The 16,569-nt window shown below is 39.0% G+C and overlaps 1 protein-coding gene across 1 annotated transcript in view; it reads right to left on the bottom strand.

Moving 5' to 3' along the window:
* Positions 1-16,569, bottom strand: part of LOC126413038 (A disintegrin and metalloproteinase with thrombospondin motifs 12-like) — a 354,477-nt gene that overhangs the window by 113,263 nt on the left and 224,645 nt on the right. Inside the window, exon 10 of the mRNA XM_050082933.1 lies at positions 9,190-9,279. Coding sequence (XP_049938890.1) covers positions 9,190-9,279 — 90 coding nt within the window. The remainder of the gene's footprint in view (positions 1-9,189; positions 9,280-16,569) is intronic.

Raw genomic sequence — 16,569 nt, 5'->3', positions numbered from 1 at the left:
CCCTGGAGTTGAAATCACATATTTCTTGAATTAGTTTTGTTGCGATATTTTTGTAATGTGTGTTGAATATGTTGGCTATCTGTAGTGGGTCCTCAACTGCTTTCCCTTTACTTTTAATTACAAGAATGCTGTTTTTACTTTTTTGTTTACCTATGCTCCTATTTATTACCTCCCAGGTTGATTTTATTTTGTTAGTACCTTTCCTGATATATGAGTCATTATTTAGTTTCTTAGCCGCTATTATAACTTTTTTTATATACTTTCCTGTAAATTTTCACATATGGTTTTAATGCAACAGTATTTTTTGCAGATTTATTTAACTTTTATAGAGTGTCTGCAGATTTTTTCATTCCCTGTGTTACCCACGTCTTTGTTTTGATTTGAATTTTGATTCGTTTAATAGGAAATGTGATATCATAACAATACCAATAACTTGCTAGGAATGACTCAAATTTTTTATCTACATCACAGGTTGATTCTTTGTCCCAAGTTACATTTTTTAACATGTGATAAAAACCCTTACGCTGTCTTCATTTACAAATCATTTCTCTCTGTATTTTTCATATACCACTGGATCCTTAATAGATATATTTTATAATGTTAACGTGACTGCCTTATGATCCAAGAACCCTGTCTCTATTACTTCAGTGATATGTTCACATTTATTCTTATTGACAAATACTTGATCAATTATTGTTTCAGACACATTTAAACATCTAGTGTCTTCTGTTACTGTTGCTGTCATATTATAAGATAAGCACAGATTGGTCTGTTGTTGTTGTTGTTTACTGCAGTTAGTTTTAAAATTAACATTAAAATCTCCAAGGACAATTGTATTTGTTAATTGCTGTTTGAGTTGATTTACCAGCATTTCAAGGTCGTGGAGAAAACAAGTAAAATTCCCTGATGGTGATCTAAATATGCACACAATAAACATTTTCAGTTTTTTTAACTCACATACACAGTATTTAAAGTCTTTTTCTATGCATTTTACACTACTATATTTAACTTCTTTTGCATCAAGACCTGTCCTAACATATATGCACGTACCACCACCCATACTATTAACGCTACAAAACATACTTGTCATTTCAAATTCATGAATAACAGCAGTACATGACTGGGTCTCTTCCAGCCAATTCTCATTTGCACACAAGACTGCAGTTTCTTTTAAATAGTCATTTAGGAGGACTTCTATTTCACCTAGCTTGCTGCCTAAACCCTGTACATTCTGATAGAAAACTGTTAACTTATTTTAATTTTTTGATTTCAGTGCACCATTTACCTTATTATTTGTGTGATGCTGCCTGCCAATAAAAAATCCTGGAGATGTGTTGGTGGAGCTGTTTTTCTTCTGAGTCGAAGTTTAACGTTGCCTTCAGATATTTATTCAGCTGGTGGTGCTGTGGATGGTGTTTCATCTTCTAATGATGAATATTCTAGCAATGATTTTTGTCCAACTGTAGTAGATTCTGCTGCTGGTGTGGAAGAGGTACCCCCTTCTGCGAACTTCATTAGCATTGATAAAGGAGATGTAACTACATCTGTTAAATCTTCATTTTTATGTTGGAGAATTTCAGTTGCCATGATGGGTGGTGGTGGTGGTGGTAGTGGTATGGTAGGGCAATTCTTGTCTTCAACTGCTAACACTCAATTAAGTATTTCTCAACTAATGAATGCTCTTTCAAGTTTATTTCTGTGTAGCCCATGCCTGGTAAAATGACTTCTTTCTGAAGATGGTACATTCACATATGTGGCATTCAGGAAGCTTCAGCATATTTTTTCATATTTTATATTAGTAACAGTGATTTCTTTGTTGACACAAGATTTTTCCATGAGATCATGTCTTTGTGGTATACTTGCAACATAGAAGTACACATTTGTAATTTTCTGTAGCGTGTTTCTTAACGATCTTGTGGCGAGTTTACCCTCATTCCTACAAACGTCATTAGCACCACTGATTATTAAACAGTTTCTTCCAGGCTCCAAATATTGTTCACAATTTTTTAGAATTTCACTCAAGGGAGTGCCTGGTTTCATTATTCCACTAACCTTAAACATAGTTTGCATGTTACACATGGTACCAGCTAAGCCCTTTCCATGACTGTCTGAGAGCATGGAGATATCTTCTTTGTTCTTATTGCTTGAGGTTGTCATGCTCTCAAGATATGTAGGTTCCCTGCTAATTATAGTACCAGTATATCCTTGCTTGTTATTACAAGACTTCGTACTTGATTGGTTTTTAATCTCTGTATTTGGTGAAAGTACTTCGTTTCTTTCGCTATTTTCACATCTTTTAGGCTCATCACAGGTTAAAATAATTCTTTTACTGAATGGTAACATTTCTGCATTAGTATTTTGTATAAGGTTTTTTTTCAGTGTTTCTAAATTTATACTGAGCAATTCTCTTCCTTTCACTTTGTTATAAATATTCATACTCACATATTGTGGAGTTTGAGCATAAAGTTTTAAATATTGGGTGGGCAGCATAAAATTATTTTGTTTTCTGCTGTTGTACTCATGTTGAAAATGATTTGCTAAAAATAAATCAGAGTCACTATGTGCAAAGATAATCAGCTCATAGATATGCAGTGAGGGAACACTTCACATACTCAGATTTTTTAAGAGTGGGCGACAAGATTCCGTACCTCGTCACTGATTCGAGGTAGCTGTGATATAGCATCTTTTTTACACTCATACTGGTAGCAATGTACAATATTCTCATTGTAAATGCTAGGCTACTTAATTTACTTGCAAGGTACTGTATATATGAGCCCCATGATAGAATTCTATCCCGTTGCATTCCTAGGAATTTCACACAATTTCCTGCAGATTCTGGGTCGTGTGATTGATTTGATCATCATTTAATTTTGCTTGTTTTGTTTTAAACTGCATTAACATAGCACATGTTTATCAAAGTTACTTCAAGTCAATCACCCAATAATTATGAACAGCTATTAGTTAAATTTTGTTAGACATCTTAAACTGTATGTCGTTTCCCAATCTGTCTTACTACAAGTATGAAGATTCATATACAAAGTTGATCATCATCAATAAATTAGACAGTGATGATAAATATGCATAAAATTGAATATCTGCTTCAATGATGGTATGTTAAGTTATCTGAAGTTCTCTCAAAACATCTAGCAGCCAACAACCAGAGAATGAAAGAAGAAGAAGACTTATGAACCACCTGACTGACAGGTCAATAAGCTCATATTTCACAGGAAAATATGATATGGAAGCACCAAACAAATATGTCATCTTGGAAATATACCAGATGCAGGTTACAGGAAATGTAGCAGATACAGTCAAAAGTGGTCAAGTGTAAGTATCGATAAAAGGAATATCGACTGAATGCAAGCAGTATAGTCTTTGAAGTTCCATAAGATCTGTGCAGTGCCTAACTAACTAGTCTGATATCTCCATTGACAGTGCCTGCAGGGCATTGCATAAGTGCTTTAGCTTTCTGTCAGTGGATCATTATATCAGTAATTCCAGATGAGGAAAAACTTGATGACTGGTTTTGGTATGACATAATGTGCTTCCATCTTGATCAATATGTGAATGCACAGAATTTGTGCATCTCGCAACAGAAAATCCACATCAGTTGCATGAATCCCCTCTGTATGCATGAAAATGTTGTTGTTTATGTGTAGTATCATGTATGCCAGTCTTCAACACATTCTTTCATGGCACGGTGAACGGTGAGCACTATGTATAGATAGTGCAACTATCTGTAAACACTGTGCTTGTACACTAGCTATGGAACTCGTAATTTCATGAGGCCAATGATACCACTTATACAGCCAAAAATGACATGACTTTCTTAGAGAAGTGTTTTCATGGAAAACTTTGATCAAAGGGGGTTGTGGCCCCTCAGTTTCCTGATTAATCTCCACCTTTTTTGCAGGGCTACTTTAAGGATGCTACTTACAAAACTCGCCCTCACACTATTACTGAAAGCTGAAATTGATCTACGTGTTGTTATAATACCAAAACCATTGTTACAACGTATGTTTAAGTGTATGCAACATCATATTCAGTTAAGTGAATCATATAATGGAGGCCACTTTCAACAACTTTTTGACCTAAATCATTTTCCTAAATCACTACATTACTTTTTGAACATAATATATTAATGAATTATTTATATAATTATTGACATACAGCTGTGGATGATTTTTCACAGTATTTTACTCCATGTTGTTCAGCAGAAAGGGTGATAAGAAATTTGATTAAGGTAGGTAACACACACTTTTCAGAGGCCCCTTCAATGATCTGGAATGCTTACACTCACTCTAGAGTACATTTATTCCTCAATGGTATTTGTTGCTAATGGGATAAAAAACTGCAATAGCTTATATTTACATCACTATCATACAAGACACAGTTGTCACTTTGTTTTAGTCTTAACCTACTTTTCTTGGATTCTGAGTGGGATTCTGTACTGTAACACAGATGTTTTCAATAAGTTACTGATCAAACATAAATCAAGATGTTGAGCACAAACTAGGAATTCAAAAGAAATTCAAAATATACCAAATTAGATACTCTTTCTATAAAGTATTTGATTACTTCTGGAAGATCTTGTTACCTGAGTGCCAAGTAACTATGGTCAACATTAACAGATTTCAACTCTTACAGCATATATGTAACTATTCTTCTGTGATAAATATTACAGTGGTCATTTGGTAATCAAAGAATCAGTATGAGATAAACAGTGGTTGTTCAATATAACAGAGGAGGCAGCAGAATTTCTCAAAATAACTGCTTTCCTAGCACATTTACTACATTAGGTTTAGCGTTTAAAACAGAGCTTTGTCTTCCTTTATCTTCAAAACAGATTGTTCCTTCTTAATGTGTGGTCTGCATGACCTGCTCCTCATTTCCAACCTTCTGTAAGCTATTCTTCTTTCCTCCTTGTGGTTGTTTCTTGTACTTTAATATGTTATTTATTGGTAGTACTGGAATTTCACTTCCTGTATGTAAGAACTTATACTGTAAACTGCATTACAGGATTAAAATGAAACTCATAACAGAGGAACATTGGCTTCAAACATATTCTTAACCTATATAGATGGAACTTTGAATAATACTGATGAACTGTTCAGAAACCATAGTGTTTGATGCACTTCTAATAATGAAGTCCAAACTCAACCAATAACAATGCACAGCTTGCACAGTCCCCTGCTGACATGCAGGTTCCATGGATTCATGAGGTTGTCTCCATACGCGTGCATATCCATCCACTCGATACAATTTGAAACAAGGCTTCTCTGACCAGGCAACATGTTTCCACTCATCAATAGTCCAATATCGGTGTTGACGGGCCCAGGCGAGGCATGATGCTTTGTGTTGTGCACTCATCAAAGGTAAACGAGCGGGCCTTCAGCTCCGAAAGCCCATCTCAATGATGTTTCATTGAATGGTTCACACGCTGACACTCGTTGATGGCCCAGCACTGAAATCTGCAGTAATTTGTGGAAGGGTTGCACTTCTGCAACACTGAATGATTCTCTTCAGTCGTCATTGGACCCATTCTTGCAGGATCTTTTTCTGGCTGCAGCAATGTAGGAGATTTGATGTTTTATCAGATTCCTGATATTCACGGTACACTAATGAAATGGTTGTATGAGAAAATCACTGATTCATCACTACCTTGGAGATGCTGAGTCCCATTGCTCATTTGTCGACTACAACACCACGTTCAAACCTACTTAAATCATGATAACATGCCATTGTAGCAGCAGCAACCAATCTAACAACTGCGCCAGACACTTGTTGTCTTATATAAGCTTTGCCGACTGCAGTGCTGTATTCTGTCTGTTTACATATCTCTGTATTTGTCTCTGTATTTGAATATGCAAGCCTATACCGGTTTCTTTGCCACTTCACTGTGTGTGTGTGATTTTTTTTATGCAGGCTTCTACCAGATACCATAAACGTTTTAAACTTTTCAGTTAAACTTAAACCAAAGTTTAAGTTTCATAGTAGATGCAACTTTTCACAATTAATGTTGTATTCAATATTTACAGATTCAGGATCATACTTACACATCAGTATCTCTTTAAATAGTATGTTGTGAGTAAAACTCAACAACTACTGAAATTTGTATTAAAAAAAGTGGTGGTCCTGAAGTAAGCACCCCCCACCCCTCAAAAAAAAATCCATGGTAGTATACATTTTTGAAAGTGTGTTGATAGTGCCAAAAATGTTCTAAAAGATATTTTCAGTTTCTGGACCCTACTTATACATCAGCACCTCTTTAATAATTATGTTGTAAATATAAGTCAATCACAATTAACTTTTATATAGCAGAAATGTCATGCAAGAATGATCTATAGAATTTCTAATCACACATGCTGGAAAGGTCTCTTCAAAGCAATTTAGATTCGAGGGCTGTCTATACAAAGTTCATATCTTTGGACAGAAAAAAAACTAGAAATCCTTGACCTTTGTGTGTTTATTAGTCTTTCTCTGTATAGGATTTTGTGAAATTTCATTTTCCGGTGATATTTTACCTCTCATATGCCATGACAGTGAAAGTGCTCAATTTGTCCTTGGAATATGTTTTCCACCACAATAATCACATCATCACCATCGACAAATTGGTTCTTTTAGCTTTAGATAGTGGGAAAAAAATTCTGGGTGGCACATCTGATAAATAAATATGGTAAGATTCTGTAGCCTCAGCATGAACAAAGAGGCACATGTCCTTGAGCAGTGTGAGTATGGGCACTGTTGTGCAAGAGTCACACTTCTTCTACAGTCATTCCTCTTCGTGTCTGCATAATCTCAGGTTCTTGGCTGGTCAGAAAATTTTGTTTACACTATGCAATATTGAGCAGCCTCCTTCTCATATAGTTGGTGAGGATGACTTCTTGACAAAAGACAGACTCTTCCTCGGAGAGGACAGTGTCTTTATCTTATTTGGTGGGAGGGAATCCATGTACTTCCATTATTCTCTTCTCCTCCTTCATTTTTATGGTGAAATGGTGAATCCATGGCAGGACAAATTGTCTTCCTTACTTCTTAATATTCTCATCATTTGCAATGTATGTCCCTTCCAATGGACATTAACAAACTACGGACTCTTCGGGCAACTATTTTGCCATGTGCAGTAGATCATGCAGGATCTTGAGCACTGATCCTACATTTCATACCAACCACTTGTATGGTAATGCATTTACCAGAAAAAACAAATCTTCCGCCTTCATGATGATCCTTAGTTTCTCCATCAGAGGCAGACAATTACTTTTTGGTGAATCTGAATGATTACAATGAAACACTCCTTTATCCTTTTTCATAGTCTTATATGTTGTTGCACTATTTTTGCTATACACAACCTCTATTTCCCCAAAGATTTCCTTTGCTGATTTCTCTTGTAAAAGAGTAAATGATAAATAACTGCACAAAGGACAATGTACCACTGCAACTACCTTGCTTCTTTTCTCTATAGCAATAACATAAAAAAAAACCACACTGCACTTCCACTGTATAAGTCCACCTAAATAGCTGAGAGGGTTAGCATGAAAGACTGCCCTGGATAGGACCCAGCTTCGATTCCCGGTACTGCCAGGGATTTTTCCTTGATGAGAGCACTGTAAGAGGATGCACTCAGCCTTGTGGTGCCAATTGAGAAGCTACTTAACTGAGTAGTAATGGCTCAAGGTCATGAAAACTGGCAATGGCTGTGATAGTGGTGTGTTGACCCCATGGCCCTCCATACTGCATCCAGTGATGCCATTGGTGGAGGATGACACAGCAGTCGGTCAGTACTGATGGGCCCACCATGGCCTGTGGATGGAGTTTACATTGATATTCCAGTACATAAGAGCACTAAATACGCACTGTATTTCCACTCAAGGGTTGAAACTTTATGATCCCTTCATATGCAACTCATAAAGGAAGTGTTGAAGTCACATCTGGGCACAATGGAAAGACTCCTAAACATTTAAGCTTTCGGCCAAGCATTTAAAGATCACTTTGGCAAAATCCCACCTTATCAAGAAACTCTGCTTGATTGGGAGAAACATTTTTCTTTTCAACAATTTCAAAGAGAGGATACATGAGAGGAAACATCCCACTGTCACTCAACTAGTCACAAATGAAATCCATTCACAAAAGGAAACTAAGCTTTAAGAACCATCGTCAACAATACTTGACCACCTTAAAAATTATTTGAAACTTGAACGATTTAGAATGATATTTGTGAATGAATAATTTGAAAATGAGATGGAGCAGTGAGCTGTCACATGCCAAGGTTTGTTGGCTGGCATCCACACTGTGGCAGTCTCATTAAGAAGGCATAGGACTTTCAAAAGTGGCCTCCATAACAAGACTGTCACATTGTGGACACAGAAGGTTGCTATTTGCTAGCAGTAACCAGCAGCCACCATCTGACGATGTCAAGCAACTGCCTCAAGCAAATATTGGAAATTTACAAAATGTAATCCATACAATGATCATGATATCTGTTTGGACCATATTATTTGGATGGGTATGCTAAAGAAAATTTTTATTTGGACACATACCAAATGTGGTTAGTACCTCCCATCAAAAACAAGGGAATTGTGGGTCATGCCCTGTTACAGCAGGACAAGAGTTCCAGAACATTTTTCATTCAGGTGCATGATTTCCTCCATGAACAATTTCGAGACCGCTAGATTAGGCATGGTTCAGCAATACCTTAAGCCCCACTGAAATGACGAGCAGGAATCACAGACCTTACCATGCGAGGCAATTCATTACTGGAAATAACAGAATTCCCTATGTCTCAACATCAGTACAAAACTTACCGGTACAAAGTATTGCACCGAAGTGTTAAGGAAGCCTTTGAAAGCATAACTCATGAGATCCTTTAAGAGTCTTGAAGGATGACCGGGAGACACATAAATATCTGTGTGCACAAACAGATCTGCTGTATTCATAGCTGTCATGAGGAAGTCATTTATTTTGATCTACGGGTACAGTAAATTCCAATACACATTGTACGATGATGTTATGCCTGTCACAATATAAGTATTTAACAAATTACTTTCAATGAGAAGCTGAAATTCAATAGTACTCAAAAAGAAATAAAAAATGCCTTCACTGAGTGTTTCTGTTGTAGAGAACATGAATTTTTAAGAGTCATTAGCTAGAGCCTAACATTTACATCCTTTATGGTGCACTAAATGAACTCACCATGTTCCAGCCACAGGATGTGCCTGGAGCAGCTGGTCTCAAGATTGTAGAACACAAAGGACCCACTTGACACCACAGCCTCTCACATACCTGCAAGAATTAAATTACAGCTCTACCTTTCATTGCATTATACATAATTTATTTTCAAGGTTCATATTTTTAGTTAAATATAACCATTTGTTAGTTCGTATAATTAATATGACAACATTCTGAAAAGGATAGATTGCTACTCGCCACGTAGCGGATTGCTGAGTCACACGTAGTGGATTGCTGAGTCACAGAAAAAAAAAGGGAGAGAGAGAGAGAGAGAGACTGTCAAACAAGTAACCTTTCCGCCAAAAAGGCCTTCATCAGAATTAGACAATACACACACACACACACACAAACATACAAACGCAACTCACACACACATGACCACACTCTCTGGCTGCCGAGGCCAGACTACGAGCAGCAGTGGGTGAAAAGAGAAGGAGTCTGGGTGGTGGGCATAAGGAGGAGGATGGGTGGTGGGTGTAAGGAGGGAGGGACCACTTGGTAGAGATGGAGGATGGTAAAGTGTTGTTTGTGGGAGCATACAGAGACGAGATGGAGAGAGGGTAGGGCAGCTAGGTGCAGTCGTGAGGTTAGACAGAGGAGGGAGCAGATCCTTCCTATCAACACCAGCTTTTCTGTATTATGCAGGTGGGAACTCTCCCTGCAATATGTCCTACGTTTGCGTAACCCTCCTGGCCTCAACCTTCTCTGGTCGTTGTCCTTTACACACCTATCCCATTCTCTGTTCCCATTCCACCACTACACAGAACTCTATTTCACCAATGCACCCACCGTCTTTTTACTCCTCTCTTTTTCCTTTCCCTCCTCCCCATCCTCGCTGTCTAACCTTCTGACTGCACCTAGATGCCCTACCCTCTCTCCACCTCATCCCTTTATGTCCCCTCAAGCAGCACTTCACTGTCCCCCATCCCTATCCTGCCACCCCTCCTCCTCCCAACCCCAGCCTCCTCCTTATCCCCACCACCCAGACTCTCCCATCGTGCACTGCTGCTCACAGTCTGGCCTTGGCAGCCACAGACTGTGGTCGTGTGTGTGTGTGTGTGTGTGTGTGTGTGTGTGTGTGTGTGTGTGTGTTTAATTCTGATGAAGGCCTTTTTGTCCAAAAGGTTACTTGTTTGACAGTCTTTTTGTAGTGCCTCTCTGAAAATTAGCATCTCTGCTACATGATGAGTAGCAATCTACACTTTGCGTAATATTGCCATTGTTCCATCCTGGATATGCCATTGTTTAATATGACAATATTTTATCACAGTTTATATTAGTTTTAGATTTATATAATTTCTTCCCAAACTCTACAAACAATTTTGCAATTTGTTTGAGGCATACAATGATGTACTACTGTGAATGTAACGCTGTGTACTTTAAAACCTTATTCAGAGTCCTTAGACGATTTTGAACAATACAGTGTTGCTTCTGAATGAACAACAGAGAAAATGACTTGCTTCCACACACACACACACACACACACACACACACACACACACACGAGGGGTGCACACCAGTGTGGGAGAAGTGACTTCCAGGTTGTCTCGAGTTTAACTGGTGTTTTTAGTTTTTGCACAATGGGAACCAAAGGAGGAAGCTGATTCTTATGGGTCAATGGTAAAGAATTTATCATCATATAGCAGTTAGCATTTACTTTTTGGCAGTGTGAGAGTGATTGGCAGTTGTATTACAGCAGTACTCATGTTTCAATCAATGCCAGCAGGGCAGCAAATCATATATTTTTTATTTACTTATTTTTAGTTTAATTCTCTTAAATTCCTTGTATGTTTTTGTATTTAAGAGGTGTAATCTTGCATTTTGGTTAACTAGAAAGTGTTGGTTTGTGCAGTCTGTACCGCAGTTCTCATTTGTTTGTTTTTAAGAGCCAGCAACTGAATTAGGCTAAAAAGTATAAAATCGTTTCTCCATGTCCCCTACAGATTCTCAGCCCAATATCGATAATATTTAATTTATGATACTGAATTTTTATTGGTTACGAAAATGCTTGTAAGATTTCAAACGAAAAACATACGTAATCATCTCCCAGCTGCAACTTGTGGCTCACAAGCACAGCAGCAAGTTACATATTTAGCTCTTTCTGTGTTTTTGATGGTTTAATTCTTAAATTCCTTGTGTGTTTTTGTATTTGAGAGATGCAATATAATGTTTCAGTAACTGTAAAGTGTGGCTTTGAGCAGTCCATAGCACAGCTGTAACTTCTTTTTAATGGCCAGCTACACAACTAGATAAGGCATCAGCCTCCAACAGATCAGGAGGGTATCAAGTTATTTACAACAATGAAAACAATCAACTATTGATAAAATTATTTCACTGTATAGATAAAAAATTTACTCACCAAGGTGGCGGCAGAACACACACATAAAAGACTGTTGTGATTGGCAAGCTTTCAGAGCCAGTGGCTCCTTCTTCAGGCAGTAGGGTTGAAAAGGAGGGAAGAAGGGTGAAGGAAAAGGACTGGAGAGGTCCAGGAAAAAGGGTAATTTCAGGAAAGTCACCCAGAACCACAGGTTAAGGGGAGACTTACTGTATGGGATGAGAAGGAAACCTCAGGCTACTCATGAGGACTAACACCTCAATCCGTAGAACTTCCCACCCCACCCAAACCATGCACCCCCACCTTTTACCTTCTTCTTAAGATCCATCCTGGCTGTCCTATAGTTGCTGGCTTCAAAGCACCCATAGAATGTATATCTGCCTTAGTGGATCAACACCTGCAACCCTTAGTACAAAGACTCCCCTCCTACATCAAAGATACCAACCATTTCCTCAATTGTCTGAAATCTGTGTCCGTCCACTCCAACCACACCCCTTGCTTGTCACCACTGATGTCACCTCCCTCTATACCAACATCCCCCATGTATATGGTCTGTCTCTTGCTGAACATTTCCTCAGTCAGCACCCACCTGATTCCAAACCTATGACATCCTTCCTACTCACCTTAAACAACTTTATACTTACCAACAACTACTTCACCTTTGAGGGGCAGACATACAAACAGATAAGGGGTACGGCCATGGGAAGCAGGATGGCTTCTTCCTATGACAACATTTTCATAGGTCGCTTGGAGGGGGCTTTCTTGAGATCCATAAGTCATCAGCCCCTGGTTTGGTTTTAATACATTGATGACATCTTTACAATATGGACTCATGGTGAGGCTGACCTGCTAAAATTCCTGGAATCTCTTAATACCTTCTCCCAATTAAATTTCACATGGTCCTATTCCAAATCCCATGCCACTTTCCTTGATGTTGATCTTGTCCTCACCAAAGGCCAGCAACACACTTCCATCCACATTAAACCTACCAACAAACAACAGTACTTACATTTTGACAACATGTCCATGTCAAACATTCCCTCCCATAGAGCCTTGGCATCCATGGCAAACGTATTTGTTAGGATGCAGACTCTTTACAGCAATACACCAGCACTTTCACTTCAGCCTTCACTGCACATAATTTCTCCACCAGCCTAGTTAACAAGTAGATTTCCTGGGCTATCACACCCAGACTTGGTACTGCTGATCTTTCCACAAAACAGCTTCGGAGCACACCATTGGTGACTCAGTATTATCCTGGTCTGGAATGTGTCAATCAGCTACTTTGACACGAGCATGACTTCCTATAATCATGCCCTTAAATGAGATCCATTCTGTCTGAAATTTTGCGCACTGCACCTAGAATAGCTTTCTGTTGCCCTCCCAATCTCCACAATATTCTTGTCAGACCCTACGCCCCTTCTGCATCCATCTCGCTATGCTATGGCTCCTACCCTTGTGACAATTCCTGCTGCAAGACTTGCCCTATGCATCCCCCTACCACCATCTATAATAGCCCTGTAACTGGCAAAACATACAGTATCAAAGGGAGAGCCACCTGTGAAACGACACGTCATGTACCAGTTATTATGTAAACACTGTTCAGCCTTCTGCATTGGCATGACTACCACCAAATTATCAATTAGGATGAACGGGCATGGGCAGAGGGTGTATACTGGCAAATCGCAGTACCCTGTTGCAGAGCATGCTCTACAACATGACATCCGTGACCTTGGTGCCTGTTTCAGCATAAGTGCCATCTGGATTCTTCCCCCAGGCACCAGTTTCTCAGAACTCTGCAGGTGGGAATCAGCACTACAATATGTCCTTGGTTCTTGCCACCTACCTGGCCTGTCTCAGCTTTTCTTCACTGTAACTACTCTTTACTTCACTCCATTTTAGTTTTCTATATCTTTCATAGTCTTTCCCGTCTATTTTTCACCATCTTCCTCCCACACCTGTAATGTACAATGCACTTAGCTTTTCACTCTTAACAACTCATACAGAATGTTTTAGTAGTACCTGGTCTTCGAAGAAAGGTCTTTCATTCTCATCCCGTACGGTAAGTCTCCCCTCACCTGGAGTTCTAGGTGACTTTCCAGAAATCTGCCCCTATTCCTAGACCTCTCCAGTCCTTTTCCTTCATCCTTCTTCCCGCCCCCTCAACTCTTGTGCCTGAAGAAGGAGCCACTGGCTCTGAAAGCTTGCAAATCACAACAGTCTTTTATGTGTGTGTTCTGCTGCTGCTTGGTGAGTAGATTTTTTATCTATATAATGAAGTTAATTATTTAGCCCTCTCTGTGAGCTTTTATAGCTAATTCTGGTTAGTACTAGTATGGGTAGGATGTGTGCATGCTCTGTTTGGACGCAGGAGGAGCTGGCCTAGGGGTGTAGAGGTGGCAGAGTATCTGATGGGTTACAAGGAACATCTCAGGTATTGATTGTTTTGCCTACCTTGCAGTGTACCCAATGTGGTAGATCCATCCTCACTGCAGGGTGAGTGGTAGGTCGTAACACATTCACGTTGCTCGAGGCAGTGTGTCTGGGCTCATCCATTCACCCTGTGAGTGGACAGGTGGCCACTCCTTCAGCAGGTTCTGAGCAGACACATAAAGGGATGGGTTTTCTAGTTATCAGGAGCTCCAATATGAGATGTATTATGGAGTCCCTTAGGGAAATAGTATTCAGGACCGGAAAGAAATTCAGTTTGCACTTGATATGTCTGCCAATTGGCCTCATCCAAGGTGTAGAAGAGGCTCTGACTGCAGCTATCGAGCATGCAGTGTGCAGTTCTCTGCAACGTGTGGCTCACTTTGGCACCAGTGATGTCTATCACTTGGATTCTGAGACCATCCTCATATTATGTGTGCAGCTGGCAGAAGTGTTAAAGACAGCTGGCTTCAAGTGCAGGATGTGAGCAGAGCTCACAATTTGCAGCATTATTCCCAGAATTGACTGGGCTCCTTTCGGTTTGAGTCAAGTGGAGGGGATCAACCAAAGGTTCCATCGATTCTGTGACGGCCTTGGCTGAGATTTGCAGACCAGTGTTATGGGATGAAGAATTGTAGGATTCCCATTGATAGGTCAGTGGTGCACTACACAAAGGAAGTACTTGTAGAGTGCTCATGGTTTTTCTTTTTAGGCTAGGTGGTAGTTTGAGGTCCTCTGATGAGTGCTCACCAGTTGATACACAGAGAGTGAAATCACATGAGGCACAAAGTAAAGACACACTGAATGTCAAAATTTTAACTGTAAATTGTTGAAGTATTTGTAACAAAATTCCAGATTTTACTACACACCCAAAGCAGAAAACAAGGCATCGAAAGGTATTGAAATACATGAAAAAGACAAATAAGTGATCATTGTTGGGTTGGGGGTCTTTACTGTAGTCAACAAAAATATTACTTCTGTCAAGATCGAAGTTAAACCTGTAAAGTCATCCAGATGTGTGTAACAGATCTAGGTGAACTCAAGTTAATTATTGGAGGTTTTTACTGGCCATGAAATCCACGGTGACAGTTTTAGTATCATTCAAAGAAAGTCTACATTCAGCAAATACCTAGATCACACAATGTTAGTTGGAGGTGGCTTTAATTACTGAGACTAGACTGGGATGTCAGGTGTCAGGTGATATGGACAGGTAATCTTGTCTAGTACTTATGAACACGTTTTTCAAATACTGTCTTGGGCAGCCAGTTCGACAGCACATGTAAAGTGGAAATATTTTAACCTTGTACCTAAAAACAGACTGACTTTAAGTTAATAAATCCATCACAAAGGCAAGGAGAGTATTTTTGCTAGAAACAGCAGATAAGCAGTTGTTAGCTTCTCTCACACACATACAATTACTATGACACAATATGATGGATATGGAGGAATTACAGGAAAAGTTTAAATGGATTGTGAATTGCACTGTGGAAACGTATGAACTGAGTAAGTGGATTAAGGAAGGGCAAGACCCACTGGGGTTTAACAGTAAAACCTGTAAACACTTGGGAAGCACGGACAATCGCATTCTTGGTTCAAAAAAGATTGCACAAATGACGACAGGCAAAGTTAACAGAAATTCATGTGTCTGTAAAAAGCTCGATGAGCGATGCATACAGCAACTATCACTATCACATTTTACTAAAAGATATTGCCAAAAACCAAAGAAAATTCTGGTCCTACGTAAAATTGCTAATAGTGTCGAAGGCTTCTATATAGTTACTCATTGATCAGTCTGGTGTGGCAATAGAAGACAACAAAAGGAAAGCTGAAGTGTTACACTTCGTGTTTAAGAAATTATACATGAAGGAAGATCATACAAACATACCATCATTTAATCACTGCTCAGATTCCCATATGGAAGACATAGTAAGAGGCTACCCCTGGTGAAGCAACTGAAGGAGTTGAAAACAAATAAGCTGCCAGTCCAGATGGAATCTCAGTTCTGTTTTACAGACAGTACACTACTGCATCGGCCCCTCACTTAGCTTGCAATAGTCACAAATTTCTCACCCAGTGCAAAGTCCCAACCAAATAGAAAAATGTGCACATGACTCTTTTATATAAGAAGTGCAAAAGAATGGATATGCAAAATTATAGACTATATGCTCAACATCAGTTTGCTGCAGAATTCTCAAACATATTCTCAGTTCTCATACAACAAATTTCCTCAAAATGGAAAAGCTTCTGTCCATAAATCTTCATGGATTTAGAAAGTATGGGAAATTAGGGGTTTTTCTCTCTGTCTATTAGCGAGTGGAACTTGAAAGGAAATGACTGGTCGGGGTACAAGGTGCCCTCCTCTATGCTTGCAGAGTATGTATGTAGATGTAGATGCAGATATAGCAGATACAGTGAGTTTTCTGACAGCTAGGTTGTGAGTTCAGCAATTTGAAATGGAGTACAATTTTTTGTTAAAGTGCAGTTCTTCTTAAAAATACCATCCACAAACTGTAAGTTAGATAGTAGCAAACTCCAACAAGAACTCAGGATACTTGCATAAATCACAGGATACTTGC

This window comes from Schistocerca serialis, chromosome 7 (assembly GCF_023864345.2).
Source record: "Schistocerca serialis cubense isolate TAMUIC-IGC-003099 chromosome 7, iqSchSeri2.2, whole genome shotgun sequence".
In the NCBI taxonomy this organism is placed as follows: Eukaryota; Metazoa; Arthropoda; class Insecta; order Orthoptera; family Acrididae; genus Schistocerca; species Schistocerca serialis.
The sequence above is the reverse complement of the archived record's forward strand: the minus strand, read 5'-3'. Positions and strand labels throughout refer to the sequence as shown.